At 44.3% G+C, this 21,092-nt stretch overlaps 1 protein-coding gene across 1 annotated transcript in view; it reads right to left on the minus strand.

Moving 5' to 3' along the window:
- Positions 1-20,771, minus strand: part of Slc16a14 (solute carrier family 16 member 14) — a 31,798-nt gene extending 11,027 nt beyond the window's left edge. Inside the window, exons 1-4 of the mRNA XM_015481499.2 lie at positions 20,001-20,771; positions 12,639-12,910; positions 7,189-7,332; positions 4,211-5,188 (exon numbers count right to left, since the gene is read on the minus strand). Of these exons, the coding sequence (XP_015336985.1) occupies positions 4,211-5,188; positions 7,189-7,332; positions 12,639-12,897 (1,381 nt within the window). The 5' untranslated portion in view covers positions 12,898-12,910; positions 20,001-20,771. The remainder of the gene's footprint in view (positions 1-4,210; positions 5,189-7,188; positions 7,333-12,638; positions 12,911-20,000) is intronic.
- Between the last annotated feature and the right edge of the window lie 321 nt (positions 20,772-21,092).

The following is a 21,092-nucleotide window of genomic DNA, read 5'->3' on the forward strand; positions in this document are numbered from 1 at the left end:
TCTCTTGGCTCCTTATCTGTACATGTTTCCCTTCAGTGGTGGAGAGCAGAAGATTTGCATAAACACCACTACTCTGAAAATATACTAGGATCCCATTCCCTTTGCCCATCCCTCATCTTTTTTTCTACAGAATATAGAAAATGTCTGTTAATTATATTACATAATGTTATAGCCTCAAGTTGAATTATTATTTTTTTTAAATCTTGCATTTGTCCCCTCAAACTGTTAGTGTTTGTGAAAGCATCTTTGCATGCCCCAAATTTCAAAACTGTCAGTTTTTTTTAAGGTGCACCCAGTTTTACCAAACAATGTAACATGGTGCAAATTGTAGGAATAGTCCTCAATTTTATGTTCAATTAATCCCATGGGTTTTCTCCAATCTGCCCTTAGGATTTATTTCTAAATAACATTTTAATATTTCTGCTAATTTTGAACTCAAACTCAGTCAGATGCAAAACAGTATTTAATCATGAGCTTTCGCCCCCAGCACACGAGGACACTCATTCCTGGAGAAGATGTGGCAAGCTGTTGGCCTCATTCATCCTCCACCACCTCTTCAGAGGTCATATCTCAGTTCCTTGATTTGAACTTGGGATTCTGGCAATCCTTATCTGACCATTAATTCAAATCAACAGCTTCAAGATAAAATCTGGTTCCCTGATAAACTTCATTCACTTTTCAGATGAGAAGCTATAGCTGTTTTTCTTATCAAAAAATGTTCCCAGCTATGGTATAAAATATTGCAAATGATCGTTGAGTTATTAACGACTGCACGTGCAGGGAGAAGATATGTATAGACCTTTGTTCAGCCAAAGCTGGTGGCTGAGTTTTGCTTGACTGTATATGCTAGAAACATCTAGAAAGTATCTGTAACATCACACCTCAGAGGAGATGAAGCGAATGTTCAGCAATATGATAACATGAATTAGATCAAGAAGCTGGCGTTACCTAATGACACGGTTGAAACGTCTGTGCAGTATCTTGGACTGTATATTCTTTTCTTAAGTGAAAATGTGTGATTGTCTAACATGGTACTAAATTATACCAGAATTTTTAATGCCAGTAGAAAATTCTCTGGGAAGTGGGAAACACTTATTTCTGAACCCATTTAAAAAAAAAAGAAAAGAATAATGTGTGAACAAGTAATTTTCCTTGCAGCACACCCAGATAAGCAGCAATTTCTGGCCCATTTTGAATTTCTAGTAAGAATCTAATGTGGTTATTTAGTCACTCATGTCGCCAGTCACCCCGACCCTATGGTGCATAAATGCTGGGTTGGTGTCTCATTGCAACATCGGCTTCTCGGCCTGAAAAGCCAATGAATTAAACACAGCGCAATGGCCAGCGAATGCCACTCACCGTTAGGTAGTGCATGGATTCAGTGGGAGGAGAGGAAACCCACAAATCTGAGAAGGCGGTGTTGCTGGCCTAGAGAGCCCATGGGAACACTGGCTCTGGAGCCCGGGCCTGGCAATCTGCTGTGCTCTCCTGGGGGTTCTCAACCATAAATATCATGCGTGGTGGAATCACATGGCAGAATGGAACATATTCTGCTACAGAATCTGCTTCTGGGGAGGAACTGGAAGGAGGCCGAGATAAGGCCTGATGACTGGGGGTTGGGCAGAACTCCCTGTCCTCTGCTTGCAACTCCTTTCTTGTCCACAGAAGGTGGCCCTTGGGGATGCACGTGGTTGAGAAGGATGCGAACATGGAACTGGATAAGGAAAGCATGCCGGCAAGCTTCCGTGCCTCAGCGTTGATCATGAATCACGGTGCACCTCATGCTTTGTTGTGATGCTGCTGTTGACATGTGAGGGCATAAAAATAAACCCAGACTGACCAGTAGAAATGGAAAGTACCCCTGCATCATGCAAAGAACCACTAACAGCAGTTTCCACTTCCATATAAGATATATCTGAAGGATCGAGAGTAGAGCAGTTACCACGAACATCCTTCAGTGGATATTTAACATTCCTGTAGGTGCCCCTGGTTGAATGATCCAACCTCCAATTCCAATTATTTTCTTTTTTGCTCTTGAACAGATTTCTGAAAAGTGAAATACTTCAATTTCCAGCTCCCTGCAGTTCTAGCCAACCAGATGTAAGTAAAATTCTGCTAGGACTGAGCCTGCTCTCCTCCTTCCCCCTCTCTGTTACAAATGATGATGCAGTGGCTGGAATTACAGAAACTATTGTGTGATCATGAGGCAACTAGCATGAGGAAAAGGCCAAGAAGATTGCAGGGACATCATCTCAATATCATCCAGATCCTGGACTCTCTATTTCTGGTTATGTAATCCAATTAAATCTCTGTTTAAACTATAGGGGATTGTAACAATACGTTCCTAACTGATTGATAGAGAATTCTGCATGGTAAAATCATGAGCAATTTTAGACCTTTTGGCTGCCAGAATAACTTGTTGCACTGCTGCAGTTGTTCACTGTCACCTAAATATGCTACATCTGCACCCCTGTGCATAGGCAGGGAACAGGAGCCCTTGATCCTGGAGGAGCCCTGTAGTCTCTATGGTTTTCCTGAAGTGATTCTTGGGCCTTCTGTCCTTAGCCATCCAGCTGCCAGTACTGTCAGCTCTGTGAGCCCAAATCCTCAGACTCCAACTCCAAGGGCGACTTTATGGGCCCAAGCTTTCTGCCATCGGGGGGTTGGGGGCAAAGAGAGGAGGTGACCGGAAAGGCTGGGACGGGGAAGGGAGGGCCTTGTCCTGCACCCAGGGGGTTTCTCCAGGACTGGGAGGAGGTATTTGTGCCAGAGGATATGAGAATAAAGGGCCTGGAGAGGCTGGACAGGAGGGTGGCTAGGAGAGGGGCACCAAGCGGGGGGTGCTTTCAGGTCAGCCTGGGACCCTGCACTGAGCCTCCGCCAGCTCTCACAACCCCAGCCGAGCTGGCCACCCACCACTTCACAGCAGCACCTTCGTGTCGATGTCTGGTCCCACCAGTCTGCACTTCTGCCTCCTGTTCTTGTCAGAGGATGGACCTTGTCACTTTTGCCCAGCACCTGGAGTCTGGGAGACTGACCACCTGCCCAAGCTTGACTGGCATCTCCACAAGCCTAAGCCCTGCTCGAACAACAGACTCAGGAGGTTCTGGTCCGGACACAGAGCTCCTCAGTGCCATGACTCTGGTGTGACCAGTGCAAGGAGCGCCATCTCTGATGAGATGAAGTGAGTGCGTGGGAGAGATGCTACCCAGATGTGGTCCACCGTGGCGGGAAGAAAGCACCCACCCCCAAAGATGCCGTGGGCCTTGGAGCTCACGTTTACCACGGGAGATGGGAGTAAGCTGAGGGGGGCCGTTACCCTGATCGCCCAGGTAGGCGCCTGGAGTGGCAGCCTCGTAGGTGAAAGGAGGAGGCAGGTTCTCAGAATCAGAGGGAGAGATGGAAAGACGATACGCTGCTGGCTTAGAAGGTGAAACGGGCCACAAGCCAAGGAAGGCAGGTGGCCTCTAGATGCTGGGAAGGGCCAGAGCCCCCAAGGAACCCAGCTCTACCTACACCCGGATTTTAGCCCAAGAGACCCACTTTGGACTCTGACCTCCCCAACAGTAAGACGACAAATCCAAATCATTTGAAACCACTGAGTTTATGGCAATTCATTAGAGTTGGGAACTAACAGTGGACAGATCCAAACCATGGACCTACTTGGTGTTTTGAAAATCTAGAAATGCCAGCTGAGTCCAGACTCCCAGCTCCTCCTGGGGCGGGGGGAGGGGAAGGGGGGACCAGTAACAATGTAAGATCTGGCAATAATTTTCAGTATTTGTCTTTATTTATTTAATTAATCAATTTATTTTGGCAGAGCTGGGGACTGATCCGGGGCCTGGATCATGCTAGACAAGCGCTCTGCCCCTGAACTACACCCACAGCTCTCTCAGCACTGTTGGGCCCTAGCAGAGGCGGCCTTGTTCAGAGGACACAGGGACCCTGCTGTCTTCCATGTCACCTTTATTCCTTGCTCTCCTGGCCTGGCTGACCCATGACACAGCTAAGGATCAGAAGTTTGTCTCCATTCTGCATGGAAGAATGGCCTTTAACTTGCTCAAATTCAATCAGGAGGCAAGAATGGGAAGATATAAGGAGTGGGCTGTACACCCGGGAACTTCCTTCCAACTCCCTCTTGGTCTTTATCACCGGTGGAACCCACCTGCCTGCCTGCAAGCACACAGGCTCTTAGAACCGGGGAGCTTACCTGCAAACGGTGGTCCCAGCAAGGCGGAGATGCCGTTAGCACAGATGATGATGCCATAGGCGTTGGCCAGGTGTTCGATGCCGACCAGGTCCTCGGTCACCACGGGCATTAGGGAGAAATAACCGCTGGAAAACCCGATCAGGGCGCAGATGACAGCCAGGCCGGCGTACGTGTGCATGGATGGCAGAATGAAAATGCTAAGGACGAGGGTGAAGTTGGCCAGTAGGAAGACGTTCCAGACGCTGATGCAGGGCAGGTCGGCCACGGCGCCCAGGACCACTTTCCCAAAGATGTGGACTATTGCTATGATCGAAGTCAGAGGGAAAACATCGTTTTGCTCCGATAAATTATACAAATTGACTATTTCTGGCAGGTGGATAAAAGGAATGACAAAGCTGCTGTAGGCAAACAAAGCCCAGAAAACAAAGGCGACAAACATTCGATTAGTGAAGAGTGACGATGCCCCAAAATAGCCTGAGTACCAGTCCCCGAAGCCCTTCCGGACTCTCATGGTGAGCTGGCTCATGGTCTTCAGAACCCGGAGAGCACACATGTTCTTCCTGTGCCGGGCCTGACCTTGGCACTCCTGGGCTTGAAGGTCATTGAGGGTCTCTTCGTTCCCGGGCCCACCATCATTTTCTTCCATTCTGCCCAGCGGCCCAGCTGACTTTACGGACTCCACGGAGCAAGCTGGCAGGACCCGGGGATCTTTCCCTTCTGGCAGGTTTGTGTCTTTCCCAGGAGAGAGGGGCCTCATGAGCGCACCACAAACACACAGGTTTAAGGACACGGCACCCTGGATGAACATGGCGTTCCGCCATCCATACTCAGCACACAGGTACTTCAGCAACACGGTCATCAGGAATGTACCAAATCCTGTCCCTGTGGTGCTGAGGCCCTGGGCCAGGGCTCGTCTCTTCTGAAAATACCTTCCCACCATGACCACTGCTGGGAGGTAGGCCATCCCACTGCCAAGGCCTGTGGGGCGAGAGGGAGGAAAAGCACACCGTGTGGCCTCAGTGACCAGAGCCAGAAGGTCAGCATTTAAAGATCCCCGCTAGCTGGACACGGCAGTGCACACCTGCAATCCCCGCTCTGCAGGCTGAGGCAGGGGGATCACATGTTTGAGGCCAGCCTCGCAACTCAGTGAGACTGTGTCAAAATAAAAATAAAAAGGGCTGTACCCTTGGGTTCAATCCCTACAGTTCAAAACAAAACAAAAACGGCTACTTCCTTGCTCCATAAATAGGTGTTCAGCAGATAAATGAATAATGAATGAATGAATGTACAATAATGTTACTTGAGATCAATAAGCAATTAACAATAATGAATAAAATCCCATTTTAAACACAGTCTGACCATTGAAATCTCTGAATGATGAATAAATCTCAAGTCCCAGCTTTGGAGATGAAGTCAGAGACCATCTAACCAAACACCACCACATCAAGTTCATGAGGGGTCCTGTGCGTCCTCCCAGAGTCCTCCCAGAGACCCCCAGTGTGGCTCTCTTTCCTCTCAGTAAAAGGAGCATTTAATCTCCTCATCTATAACCAAAAAATTCTCAGTGCTGGCTGGCTCTTTTCATTGGGCTATTATGGGAAAGAATTTCTAAACCACCCACGGAAAACACCTTAAGTTTTGCTGTTGTTTTTGTACCAGGGATTGATCCCAGGGGCCTTGACCATGGAGTCACATCCCCCCACCCTTTATTTTGAGACAGGGTCTTGCTAAGTTGCGTAGGGCCTCACTAAGTTGCTGAAGCTGGCCTTGAATTTGTCATCCTCCTGCCTCAGCCTCCCAAGCCACTGGGATTTCAGGTGTGCACCACCAAGAATTGTTATCAGGTCTTTCACATCAATGGTTTTCAAACTATGCTTCCAAGGATACAAAAGTGGCATGTGTGTGTGTGTGTGTGTGTGTAGAAGTAAATTTTAGAGAAATAACTTGGCCATTCATAGAGACAACAGTTTTGTGTTCACCCCCTGCCTCACAAGGCATGTACTTAACTTATAATAGAATATTTATTTTACACTTAAATATACATACTTAGATATTAGCTAACATCTGCGGAGCCCTTTCTTATATGTCAAGCATTGTGCTAAGGGCTTCATACAAATTATCTCATCCACTCCTTTCCATAACCATGTGATCCAAGCGCTCTTCATCTCCCTACTCTGCAAATAAGGAAACTGAAGTATATAAGTAGGTTAAGTAACTGGATCAAAGTCACACAGGGAAGTGGTTAAAAAAAGGTCAGCACTCCAAACTGGAACTTTTCTCTCTCATGCAATGTGTCATTTATTAGGAGCATTTTTGCTCTGGACTCAAAATGTCAGGCTGGACCAGGTTCACAGCTGTGCAAGGAAGTGGCTACTCATCCTGAGAATCCCACTACCTGTGGATAAAGGAAATTACGGCTGGGAATACATTTTGCAGAGCGGATATGCAAACCGCACTGCCCAGCAGTCAATTTCGCCTTCTCCCTGGGTATCGACAGCCTCACAGTGCTCTAGCTTGTTTCTTCAAACCCTACATACATGTGGATTTTACGCTATTTCATTAATTTGAACAGGGCTGAGAGAGTAAAGGATTATTCTGATTCATGCTTGATTCTACAGTTATTAGATGAGAGAACGTTATTAATTTCCTTAACATTTGTCTATTTATCTCAGCCTGCATTGCTACCCTCCGTTTCCTGTTTCTCACATTAGAAAGGGCTAACATTTAGAACCTCCTATTGGAAACTTGATCTGATTCTATTAGGGAGGCCCAGGACAGTTGTTAGGTTGGTTTCCCACACTTATGGTGCATTTATCATCCTACATTAAAAATGGTTTCCTGGAGTGTAGGGTGGGGTGCGGTGGAGAAGACAGAACAGAATGTTTTAATGGTTCTCTTTTCTCCACAATTAAATCCATTTCCAAAATGCCTAGTAAAACATTTAAATCAAATTAAAAACAAAAACAAAAAATGCTTACCAGCTGCCACTCCGAAGGTAAAAAAAAGACAATGCACGTTTGTAGCATAGGCGCTCAGCACCCACCCCAGGGAGTTCAGCAGCCCACCGATGATGGCAGTCCGGCGGCACCCACAGGTGTTAATGAACAAGCCGATGAAAGGTCCTGTCACAGAGGGTTGGGAAGGGAATTGACTAGGGGCACTTCATATTCATGCTTTCTTAGTGCATCCTCATGTGAAGACAAAGAATGAAATACTACTAGAGTTGATAAATAAGACAGCATCAAAACATAGCTTTACATACAAAACCCTCCTAGCACGCAGAGACGGATAGAACTATATCTCATCCAAGTGCACAAAGCTCTAGGTTTTCAAGGTGGACAGACCTGAAATAAAGAGAAGAATAAACTGCAACAGACATCCTTAACTAGAGGAATAGGGGTGATATGCAGCCTGTAGATACATTTTGATCCCAAATGAGGTTTGAAATACTTGAAATTGGTTGCTAACATCTAAAATTATGATAATTTGTAAAAAAAAAAAAAAAAACAAAAACCCAGTGGCAACACATAGTACCTTCCCACACAGCTGAGATCAACTGGAGCATGCGCCCTGTCCCCCGACCCCCGCTGGGTCACACACCGTCCAGGTGGCAGAAGTCTCCACTCTTTCTTCTGGTCTCACACTTGCTGACCTCCCGCTCCCGCCTCATTTATGCCATTTGTTTGGCCTCTTTATACAACTGTGGTTTTGATTCCAGATCTAAAGGGAGCCCAGGAAAGGGGTTCTCAGAACTCCTGTGCTTCACACAGGGAACCTATGGCCTGAGACCCTGAGGACACCCCAATGCAGACCATGCTGAAAAGGACTCACTGTCACCCTTCAGCCCACTAAGTCCCTCCTGACCCTGCCAGCCCAGGTGGACCCACCCGGCCACGCATTTACAACACTGTGTGGAGATTCAGGAATCCACCTGAAGGCACAGCACGGCTTTATATGAATCACCTCCTGATGACCTCCTTTACTCTAATGCTCTAATTCTTAACTTTTTATTTTCTCCATAATTTTGTGGTAATTTCTAAAGTCAAATGCTTGACTTGTGTTCTATGATTTCTTGCTCAAATAGTAATCCATACTCAATGTTCAGAGAGATGGTTCATTTATGATTGTTATTACTTATTCTATATGGTTATGAAACTCTATATTCAGATATTTAGAATATTAAAAACTTTTTAGGCTCTAAGGAGCTTCCTCTTCTAGCCCAAATTAAAGTTTAAAGAACTTTTTTTTTGTTTTTTTGGAACTTAGGATTGAACCCAGGATGCTCTACCACTGAGTGACATCCCCAGCTATTTTTATTTTGAGACAGGTTCTTGCTTTCTTGCTAAGTTGCTGAGGCTAGGCTTGAACTTGTGATCCTCCTGCCTCAGTCTCTAGAGATGCTGGAATTACAGGGTTCTGCCACTGCACACAGTGACACTAAAGTAAAAATTTCTTTTAAAGTTCTAACTATCTTCATGCACATATTTGGGTCCACAGTCTGCTAATGAGTTTATTTTGTCTAGTTTTTTTTTTTTTTTTTTTTTTTTTTGATTGGTAGCCCTGGGATCAAACCCAGGGTCATGCATGCTAAGCAAACATTCTAAACTGAGCTACACCCCTAGTCCTGTCTAGTGTTTATGAAAGTGCCTAATCCTGAACATTATGAAGATGAAGATAAAGACTTGTTAATTTAATTGACCCTGTTGCATTACAGAAAATAGTACAGTAGATTATACCTCTCAGAATGATTTAATATATTTTATATAAATATAATGTATGCTATATATTATAAAATATGCAGATCATCTAAAAATGTAAAATAAGCTCATTTGTACAAACATCTGATGGAATTGTTGGGGTAAGTGAAATCAGACACCATAAGTTGAAGAGGTTACTTTGACTTCTTTTTCTTTATTTCTAAACCACTGGTTACTTGACCATGCCAAACTTGGATGTGTGGGTAAAAAAGAAAAAAATGCATGACTCATGGGTTAGCTGTCAACAGCCCTTTTAAGATACGAAAGGTCAACAGGTCACAGTGCAGCAGCACAGTATTTTCCACATTACAGAACGGGGCCCAGAAGCAAGTGTTTCCCAGATACTGTATGTTTATGAAACAGTGCGCTAAGGAGACATTTGTGGGGGCGATGAAAAAGGAGGAAATCCCCCAAGTCAGTGCAAATATTCACATCTGGAGGAATTTATAAGCCAGACAGAAAGCATTAACTCCTTTTCTGATAAAAATATTAAGTTAATAACAGTTGATAACATTAAGTTGATAACAGTCTGGCTTTCTAGTTGAGTAGAGTCAGAGCAGAAATGCTGTCAATTCTCCATAGTTATGAAATGTAGACTTAAAAAAAACAAAAAAGGGTGTACATCCAGGTGGTGTACGTCTGTAATCCAGCTACTCGAGAGGCAGAGGCAGGAAGACTGTAAATTCAAGGTCAACCTGGGAAACTTAGCAAGACCCTGTCTCAAAATAAGAAATAGAAAGTCTGGGGTTGTAGCGCAATGGTAAAGAGCCCCTGTGTCCAATCCCCAGTACCCAAAACAACAAAAGCAATGACAACTTGAAAATAAAAATAAATGAATTTTAAAAATTAAAAAATGGAATTTGAACCTAAACCCAAGCTTTCTGACTCAGTTTCATTATTTAACTATTGCTCATGGTCCAGTCAGCATCACCAAGATACAATTGCCATTGCCTCAAAATAAAAAAGAAAAAAACTCCCTGCACACTCTGGGGAGAGAGGGAGCAATAACGTTGGGACACAGCCCTTGGAAGAGTAATTTGGTGTTTGGAATGGGATTATGCACATGATCAGACTTCTTCCTCTTCAGGAGTCCGAGTCCTGGACCACTTCCTGCATCACATAGTGCCATCGCTGCAGGAAATCCCTCAGGAAGTCAGCCTGTTTTGCCTGCTGCAGCATCTGATGGCTGGAGAAAGTTCAAGGCCAGTGGAGTCTTGCCAGGGGGAAGGGAGCAGGGTAAAGAGTCAGGAGCCTCTAAACCAATGGCCATCTGCATTGGCTCAACACTGGACTCACTTGTCATGCCCAGAGCCCATCCCATGGGATTCTGATTTAATGGTCCAGGTGCAGCCTGAGCATCGGGATTTTTAAAAGCTCCCCAGGTCGTTCTGTTATGCAGCCAAGATTGACAACTGCAGCTCTAAATCTGCTTAGCAAGTAAATTGTCTCTGAAGCCTGAGGATTCCCCACCGAGAATTATTCAAAAAGCTGTCATCACAAAGCTGTTCTAGTTAAGAAGGAGGTGATTACATTTCTTTAAAAGTTGGGACCTCCTGCAGGACACTGGCAAATCCATGCTTGTAAGAAGGAAATGACACATATTTGTTGGATTTGCCATATGCAAATTGTTGCAACAAAATTCATGATTATTTTTTTCTTTTTTAATTTAAAAGAGGTGCCAGGCGCAGTAAGGCACATGTGTACGCCCAGCAACTCAGGAGGCTGAGGCAGGAGGGTGCAAGTTTGAGGCCAGCCTGCATAAATGAATGAGACCTATCTTAAAACAAAATTTCATAAAGGGCTGAGGATGTATCTCAATGGTTGAGGGCCCCTGGGTCACTTCCCAGTAGAAAGAAAGAAACCAAAATGTGTTTGCAATGATTTGAAAATGAAAACAATTTACACTTATTCATTTCCAATATCTTTTCAGTTCTCACTTGATGTAGCAGCACTGGAGCCCAACAGACTAGGTTTGAAGCTTGAGAGAGTTACTCAATGTTTAAGCATTACATGATCTTCCCTTCTCAGAGAAGAAGGTTGGCCTCCAGTGTTATAGAATGAATGAGATGGTCTATATAAAATGTACTTGGTATGCAGTAGGTACTAAATAAAGGGGAACTGTTATGTAGTTTCTGATTTGCAAAAGTTCCCTCACATTGTTCAACATATCAGCAGCCACCGTGTGTTAGGAAGCTTAGGATAATAGACAGCAATTTAACAGACAGGGTCTGACTTCAAACTTGTAGTCTTTCTGTCTCAGCCACCCAGGTTGCTGGAATTACAGAGGGGCACCACCATGCCAGTCTTGCCTCAATTTTTCATATGACAAACAGTCCTAGTTTTAACAAGAATGCAGAATTAAAGGTATCAGTCAATAATGTTACATATAAAAATGATTTATAAATATTAAATTAACTAATTTATTTTTTGCAGTCCCAAAAATTGAACCCAGTGGTACTCATCACTGAACTACATCCCCAGCCCTTTCTATTTTTTTTTTTTTTTTTGAGACAGGGTCTTGCTAAGTTGTTGAGGCTGGCCTCCAATATGGAATCTTCCTGATTCAGCCTCCTGAGTTATTTGAATTACAGGCATTATTTCACTTTTAGGTGAAACAACTGAAAATGTTCAGGTACAATGATAATTACCTCAAAGGATTAATAAAATTAAATACAATTAAATACAATTAAATGAGCTAATGTAAGGAATAGCACTCGGTGTGTATAATGGATGCTCATTAAATATTAGTTGATGGTAAAAGTCGTTCGATTTCCAAACTAAAACACAATAGCCATAATAGCATTGTATTTATAATAACTTCCTGGATTAGTAGATCCAACTGTGTAAGATTTGTAGATTGCTGTGTGGTTGCATTTAATAGAAAATACAAGAATATTTTATTATTTCTTCCTGTTAGGTATACAGGTAACCTTTCTCAAAACAGCTTAATAGATTATTTAAATAACAGATAATCAATGATATTTCAAATAAAAAAATATTAGGACTTTAAAATAAGACTGCTACTTTAATTTAAAATATTACTATTATTATTATGCTAAGAATTGAACGTAGGGCTTTGTACATGCTAGACAAGTGATCTACTACTAAGCTACAATGTTCATCCCCTTCTCTTTTAAAAAAGAATTCATAAATGTTAAACAAGATATTTGTAATGACAGATAAGGAATTAAAACAATTATGAAAATAGTTTGAGACAAAAGAAGTTTCTTTTTTTTGTGTGATCTCTGTTTAAAGTGCTCTAAATTGTGCAACACTGAGCAGGCATGTCACACAAAAAGGCGTAAATACTGTACACTTCCACTTACCTGACTCGCCTGGAAGAGTCGAATTCCTAGAGAGAATGGTGGTGGCCAGGGGTGGGGAGGTGGGGATGGAGAGCTGGTGTTGACTGAGGACACCAGAGTTTCAATTTGGGAAAGTGCAAATGTCCTGCAGATGCAGGGAGGGTTGTTCAATATAAATGTACTCAGTGGCCCTCCACTGCATACCTAAAAATGGTTAAAATGGTAAATTTTAAGTTCTTTATATTTCACCGCAATGAAACCAGCAACATCACTAATCTTTAATATCTAAAAAGACAAGGGACTACTTAAAATGGGGAACTGAGGTTTCCTCCCTCAGTGTTAGGGCAGGCTGCTCTGGGAACCTACCGACAATCAAGGTGATGCCCATGCTCAGGGAGCTGACCCATGCAGTCAGGCCACGGCTCTGGTGGAACTCCTCCAGCCACTCCACGTTGAGGACTCCCAGGGCCATCTGGGAGCCCATGATGAGGATGTGCACAAAAAAGGAAGAAAGGACCATCATCCAAGCCCATCCGCCATCAATGTTTGGGTGGGGCTTAACTGTCTTCTTATCCTTGGGGTCCTCTTCAAAGTCATAGCCAATATCTTCATGACTTGTGTACATTTTCCAAGATTTTCTGTAATACAGAGAACAAGTAACTTAATGGAACATCAAAACAAAACAAAAAAATTATCCTCATATTCTTTGGATAGTGGCTCCAGTGTCACATCAGATTGATCTTGTCACTGTGCAGATTTGGGAACACGTCTTACCTCTTCACAGGATTAAATGCTTTTATGAAACCTGTTTCACCTTTGCAGTCATCCCATGCGTTAGTATTAAAATCTTAGAAATAGAGAAGTGAAGTGACTTTCCCTGGGTGACAAAGGACGTGAGGGGAGAGTAGGAAGAAAGGAAGAAGAAAAAATGGAAGAGAGAGAGAAAGAGGATGATGATGATGACGACGAAGAAAACTAATCCCAGAGGCGGTGGGATGGGTTAGTCTTGATCAGCCAGAGCCTGGAGAAGGGTGAGGCGCGGAGCTAAGACGGTCAGTGGTGGGATGGAAAGTTGAACTGATGTTTAATTTCTTTGGTGAACTAGGGAGTTAGATACTTGGCTGAGAATGAGGGGGATGGAGGTTGTGTGGGGGCCTCTGTGTTCAAGTTAATACAACAGACTGTTGCCTACAACAAGTGGAAATGGTTGTTGGTCAATTCTAAAGACCAAAATGAGCCCTGTGGGGCGCTGCTCCAAGCTATGGGTCGTGGGACACCAAGGACAGAGCCAGGGAGCTTGCTACCCCAGGGTCCAGAACACTGTGGAGCATGATGTGTATAGAATTTCTCTCTCTCTCTCTCTCTCTCTCTGTGTACCAGGGATTGAACCTAGGGGTGCTTAACCACTGAGCCACATCCCCAGCCCTTTTCACTTTTTGTTTTGAGACAGTGTCTTGCTAAGTCACTCGGGGCCTCACAAAGTTGCCAAGGCTGGTTTCGAACCTATAATCCTCCTGCTTCAGCCTCCTGAGCTGCTGAGATTACAGGTGTGCCTGGCTGAATTTAAAGCAATAATAAATGGCTACCGGTTGGTCTGCTTTTTTAAATTATTGCTACGTGATAGCAACTCTAGACAATGACACTGACAAACACTCTCCCCTGAACATTTGTTTGGCTAAGTTCTAAACAATTCTGTTGAGTTCAGTAGGTATGATTCAAATGAGGCTGTTTTTATTACTCATTCATTTGTAATGAAAGTTATTTCAAAACCCCTGGTTTTACACCTGAGCTAGATACACGTATCCCCAGCTACACATTCATCTAGAGAGTAAGCTCTTGAGAGTTCAGAATTGTTGGAGCCCCCTGGCCCAGTCCGTGTCTGCAGCCCCAGTGGCACTACCCCTTGCTGCCCCTCACAGAACACTGAAGACCAACAGTGCCCTCAGCAGAACATTCCAGATGAGCGCTGTGGGCACATTTGTTATAGAGACAAAGAACCAGGACTTGAGTGACTTTGCTTCTGTCACTCTATGTTCCCTCTCGAGATAACATTTTTGTTTAAAGCAGGATGCAAGTTTTTGAGGTGGAAAAAACAAAACTTGGGTTTGGCAAGTGACATTTTTAGTTGGTACTATACATGAAATCTCTTACTCAACTTGAATACCATGTTTAAAACTGAAACCTACTCTTACTTATTATACAGCAGAAGAACATATAAAAAATAGTGATGACTGTGACACAATTACTGAGAATCATTTTGTTGTCACCTGGGAGGGTGATATACAAAGAGATCCATTCTGGGGTCAAATACACGAGGAAGCCCGTTGTGGGGATTTTCTCAGCAGCACTCTGCTGGGGAAAGGTGGGAGAGTGTGAAAGAAATGCAGAAGTTGTCAAAAATCAAAATGGAGTCACTTATGTCATCTCTACCAAAACAACTGACTCAAAGCCAGGAGGCTGGGAAGGAAGCATTCTTACATGCAGTTGCCTGTTAGTATCTATCAGTAAAGACTCTGCTACACAAACTCTCGGAGGCCATTGCAACCGTATACCAAAAGTGCTTCCACAAGGACGCCTGCTCAGCAAAGGTCTGCTCAACCTCGGACTGACGTCAATCATGTTATTAATCATTCCGACCAAGGCCTATTGTTTCAAAATATCTGATGTAATCCTCCTTATTTCTGTCTTTAAAAACTTCCTCTTGCATGACCTCCTTAAATAATCTATAGTTTACTATGGCATGCGTATTCTGGTGCAATACTTGGCTACTTCCAAATAAAATATCAGTTTTCTTTGGAGAATCACCCCTTTGATGGTTGCTTTTATTTATATTGACAAAAGAAAAGCAGATTGTGGCAAATGCACAGCGCTGATAGCCTGTGTCTGTAGAATTATTATTATTATTATTATTATTATTATTATTATTATTATTATCAACCTTTTCACTGAGTTACATCTCCAGCTTTTTTCATTTTTAAAATTTTGAGACCTGGTCTCTCTAAGTTGTCTAGGCTGGCCTCGAATACTCCTGCCTTAACCTCCCAAGTTGATGGGATTACAGGTTATCATCTCAACAACTTAACTTACGCCCAGATCCCTTAGAGGAAAAGTTGTGGATCCCGGCAAGATAGCATTAGTTCTGACTAAGGGACAACTGGGTGGGTCTGCTGGGGGAAATGGCTTCTGGGGAATCAAGGACACCAGGGAAGGGCAGAGTGGCTCTGTCCTGGGCTCATCCTCATTCCTTTCTCTCCCTCCTTGTTCTCATTATGATTTTTATCTTTTAAATTAAGCTCCACTGCTGGCCAGTGGTTACTGCCGGCCTGGGCAGCTCTCCCTCTCAAGCTCTTCTTACACTGCATCCCCCCCCCCATCAAGTTATCCTTGGGATCAAGCCCAAGCTCCCCCTTCCTTGGTGACCCCAGTTGCTCCCGTGCTCAGGCTGCTGCCAGACTCTTCTCAGGTCACCTGCTGCCCCTGCCTGACCTCTGCTCTTTGCCCCCCACCAACTCTCCTTCCCTCTCCTGGGAACAGGCTCCTCTCCTAGCCCTCATGGTCCTCTTCTGCTCTTCCTCCAAGATTCAATTGAATTAAACTTGAGGTTAAAAAAAAAATCTGAAAACACTTATAACACCCAACATCAGAGAGCTGTACTTGTTAAACAATGATGGTAGGTGGATACAGTGCCTGTCTGCCACCCACGTCTGTTTGAAGACATGGAGAGAAGATGACAGTCAAGTGTGAACTGTACACCAGGGGTACCAGGTGGGCACATGCAATCATCCCTTTGTGATTGCTGTTGTCCAAAACGTGTGTCTGTAAGAGAAAAGAGTGGAATGAACCAAAGAAAGGGGTTAATAGAAATTATTCTTTGAATGATAGTCTTTTAAGGAATTTCTCCTTTCTTTTTAATTTATCTTATTGGTTAAAAAATTCTAAATAAACATATATTATACGGAAGTAAAGTTTCCTTCCTCTTTTAAATATCTAAATCAATCTCTTCCATCCAGGCAAATTAGTGGTTAAGTTATAAAAAGAGAAATAAAAATAGTTCAAGAGTCATTTGTTGTGGGAAACTGTGCAGTCTATCTTGGGGTCCAAGTTCACATGAGTGTAACAATGTGTAAATGTGCGCACCTGCCTGTGTGTACTTATGTCTACCTTCCACCCCCCCTCCCAATGTCAGAGCCTGCATGGGGCTAGAAAGGAAGGGGCAGCCCTGGCTCCTCAGACCCACACAGGGAAGAGACGCACTGTCGAGGGCCCAGGGGATGAGCCTAGAAAGGATCAAAGGAGCCAGAAAGAGAACTACACAGCTTGATGGTGTGAATGGCCCACAGGAGTAATAACATCATTTCACAATCAGTTGGGCAATGCTCAGCTGTTTAATAAGGTAACAGCAGAACTTGGTATTTTCCTAAAGTCTATTTACAACTGAAGTCTTTGAAGTAACAACAGCAACAACACTGTAATTTTTCAACCCACAGGAAAGTGCTTGAAATATTGAACACTTTTCTAAAGTAATGTTAAGAACTTTATATTCTTACTGAATTATTTATTCTATGGATTAAAAGATGCAGTTGCTGTTGTGAACTGCTCTCAGCATTTCCAGTTTATCTGTTCATAAATAAATGACATTGAACAGCACTTAATGGACAAATTTTACTCAAGAGGCACCACAGTGCATGAAGAGTATAGTATCGAATATGGGGGTGGCAAAAAAGAGTTTGTTTAGATCTTGGGGGGCCTCTACAGTTCTGCCAGACAAGACCGTCATTTGTTGACATAATCATGGAATTTGCAGGGAAATGGATGGCATTAGAGCAGATTATGCTAGGTGAAGCTAGCCAATCCCTAAAAAACAAATGCCAAATGTCTTCTTTGATATAAGGAGAGCAACTAAAAACAGAGTAGGGAGGAAGAGCATGAGAAAAAGATTAACATTAAATAGGTGGGAGGGAAAGGGAGAGAGAAGGGAAATTGCATGGAAATGGAAGGAGACCCTCATTGTTATACAAAATTACATATAAGAGGAAGTGAGGGGAAAGGGAAAAAAAATCAAGGGAGAGAAATGAATTACAGTAGATGGGGTAGAGAGAGAAGATGGGAGGGGAGGGGAGGGGGGATAGTAGAGGATAGGAAAGATAGCAGAATACAGAGCTTTGTAATGTTTTGAACAACCAATTAAAAAAAAAAGAAAAAAAGACCGTCATTTGTACTTTACACATAAATCTCCCTAAAAATAATTACTCTCTGACTAATCACAGTTAATTTATTGTCCAACTAGTTTAGGTAAAACAAAAGACAACAGAAAAATAAGTATTTCTCTTTTGGTATGGTTTGAACTTCCCTCCAAAACTCATGTTGAAACTTAGTTGCCATTGTGAGGCTAGCTACAGGTGGACCTTAAAGAGGTGATTAGGCCAGGAGGGCTGTGTCTACAGGGAGGAATGAAGGCCATTATTACTAGAGTGGGGAGTTATTTTGGGAATGGGTTCCTGATAATAAGGATGCATTTGCCTGATTTTTCTCTCTGTTTGGGGCATGCTTCCACCGAGTTAAGATCTTGAGAAAGTCCTCACCAGCTCTGGGACCCTCCATCTTGGACTTCCCAGTTTCCAGAATTGTGAGCAGAATAAACTTCCATTGTTTATAATTTACCTAATCTGTGGTATTCTGTTATAGAAACAGAAAACGAAGACATCCCCCTTCTTCTAAATCTGCTTTTAGAATTTTAGCATTTATATAATTATAAAATACAAACTCATTGTTTCAGTATTACATGTCTATACCTAGAGAAAGAAGGCAGAACTAGGAGAGGGTATCTGGACTGCCCTGCTCCATGTCTTTCCCACTGTATGACCTTCAAGCTCCCTGACTGTTTCTACGTGCTGACACACAATACACGTGTGTGGCACACTGGAGTGAATGGAGGCAGTAGGGGTGGGGCTTCTGCTAAGTATCCACAGTAGAAAGTACATACATTCTAGGCAAATCTGCTGCCAGAAGCTCAGCATGTAACAGTAGGGCTTCATCCTGGAACAGGCGAAGGAAGGAAATGGGAAGATTGTGGAACCTACAGTCAACTTTCCTTACTCTCCAAATGGGAGTTTGTAAACTATGAAGAAGAAATGTAAGGGGGGGAGGATAAAGAAACACATATAGCCTTTGAGATGGGGTCGGCTAAGTATACATGTAGTCATGGACAAAAATGAAGAGAATAACTCCCCTCCCCCAAAGTGGGCTTGGAACCCAGGGTCATTCTACATCCCTAGTCCATTTTTACTTTTTTATTTTTAAGACAGCAGCTAGCAGATAGCCAAGTCTGCTGACCTGAAAATTGTGATCCTCCTGCCTCAGTCCTCCCAGTAGCTGGGATTACAGCCTGTGCAGCCATCACACTCACACATGGCTATACCAGTTCTTTCTGGAATGTACCAGAGTTCAAAACAAAATTAAAATTTCCACAGTCCTGTTAAGAGAGTAAGTTTTACAAGTAAGTTGTTCATTTTTAATTTGGCGATTGTTATTATGTGCATGTGGTGAGCTCATTATAAGAAAGAGCAAAGGAGTACACTTTAAGATAAAACTAAACTGTCAATCTTCCCAAAAGATGGGCCCAACAAGCAAAGCTCAGTCTTCACCAGATGCACCCATAAGGTGGGTTCACCTTTACTTTGACCCTCCTTGGGTACTTCTGCCTTCTAAACAGGGAGTATAGAGGAATTTGGGGGCCTGTAGAGGGTGTACTTGAGGTCAAGAGGCTTAAGAGCTGGAGCAGAGAAGGCTGGGCAGCCAGGCCGGGCTGGCAGTCAGTAGCCAGGAACCCCAGCTGACTTCATGTCAAACTGGGGAAACTAAACATATAAATGCCTCATGTGGGTCGGGACTGTGTTGGGTGGCTTCTCCACTACAATTGATCTTGCCCATTGGTTTCAACGTCCCCACTTCACAGATGAGGAAAACGAGTCAATTGTCGAATGGGAACATTGAAGTTTAGAGAGGTCAAACTATTGGACAATGGAGCCCAAATCTGAAGCAAGCCTGCAGGATCCAAACCCTCACCTCCGGAGCCTCTCTCCCTCTCCCTATGTCTCTCTTTCACACACGAAGGCGAAAGGGAATCTTTCTAATTTCAAATAATGACCCTCAATCATCCTTGCTCATGATCCTGAACCAACTTTAACCAAGAAAGGAAACGGCTTCACGGGCAAGCAGAGTTGAGCTCCTAAAACACCAAAGGGAACTGGGCAAGCACTTAGCCCTGAAATGGCAGTCCCTGGGTCCTCGCCCCATTTTGGTCCCTTGATTCCTCCCAGGAGGCGCCCCCGTTGGAACAGCTTAGGGTGGACAGCATCTGTCGCTCAGATCTTCCCCGCAGGACCCGGCCTCGGTGCCTCTCCCTCTGTGTGCTCGCCCAGACAGGGAAAACCCTGAGGAGTGCCGTCCCCACCCTGGGCACCCCGCGTCCCCGGGCGCGCTCAGGACCGGGCAGCTCCGTGAGGAAGCCGGGCTGTTCACAGTTCCTGCAGCTTGCGTGGAAGACGTTCCGCGCCCCCATATGTCCCTAGCCGCAGCCTCCGGTATCCTCTCGGCCCCCTCACGGTCCAATTCGAGTCCCAAACTCGGGCCTGGAGAGCGGCGGGGCCGCGAGGCTGANGACTGCGAGATGCCCCCGCGCCGCTCCATCCCTGGGCCCGCGGCTCAGCGCAGCCCCGGGACACTCACCGCCCGCAGCCCGCCGGGCTGCACTTTTCACTCGGCTCCGGGCACCGACCCCCGAACTTGCTGCTCCACTCTGAGCCCCCTAAGCAGCTGGGTGTACAGATGTGTTGCAATGTCGCCTATCATCCTGGAGATGTGGGTGCCTGCGCCTCCGGCTCTCCGCCCGGCTCCGAGCGCGCTCGGTGCGGGGCTCCCGGGCTCCTCCGTTGCTAGCTGCCCGGCCAGGTGAACGTTTTGCGGAGCTTAAAGCTCAATGCCTCAATCCGGGTGGCTTTCAAAAGGGTGCATCTGGAGGTGTCGGAGCCTAATAATCTGAGCTTCCTTTCAATCGGTGCAATTTCATATCTCCACGCTGGTTCATTCCTGTACCGGCTAATTCTGGTTTGGCAGGAAAAAAAAAAAAAAAAAATCTGCAGTCACCTCACAGGCACACTCTTGTGGCCGGTTGAATTTTATTGCTTTGGCTGAGGTTCCCTGATGCTCTGCTCATTTGTAACCCAAGGAAAAGGCCATAAACCTGATCCAGAACGCAGAGGAAAAGAGAAGTATCTTCTGTTTCTCTAGGCTAGGACAGAAGTGATCAATTGGATCCTTACTTAAGTCTAGGGCACAAAATATAGCAGTTTATACAGCAAAGAGGAGAAGGACAGGACCTGCAATATTCTTAGCCCCAAAGGACTGAAAAATCCCTTATCCTCTGCCTCACTCTGGGTGCCACCTCTTTCCATTTTTCTGCAGTGTCTATTACCTGCATTCATAGGGCACCAGACACACACACACACACACACACACACACAATTCATCACACTATTCCCAACAGGGCAGCCCACACAGTGGCTGGCCCTTGGAAAGCGCTCACCTGTAATCTCAGCAGCTCCAGAGGCTGAAGCAGGAAGGTGGAAAGATCAAAGCCAGCCTCAGCAATTTAGGGAGATGGTGTCTCAAAATAAAAAAAATTAATCAGTCTCAGAAATAGCAAGGCACTAAGCATCTCAGGGAGATCCTGTCTCTTAAGTAAAAAATACAAAATATGGCTGGGGATGTGGGTCAGCAGTGGTCATGTGCCCCTGAGTTCAATCCTCAGTACCGAAAAAT

This window comes from Marmota marmota, unplaced genomic scaffold, assembly GCF_001458135.2.
Source record: "Marmota marmota marmota unplaced genomic scaffold, marMar, whole genome shotgun sequence".
NCBI lineage: Eukaryota > Metazoa > Chordata > Mammalia > Rodentia > Sciuridae > Marmota > Marmota marmota.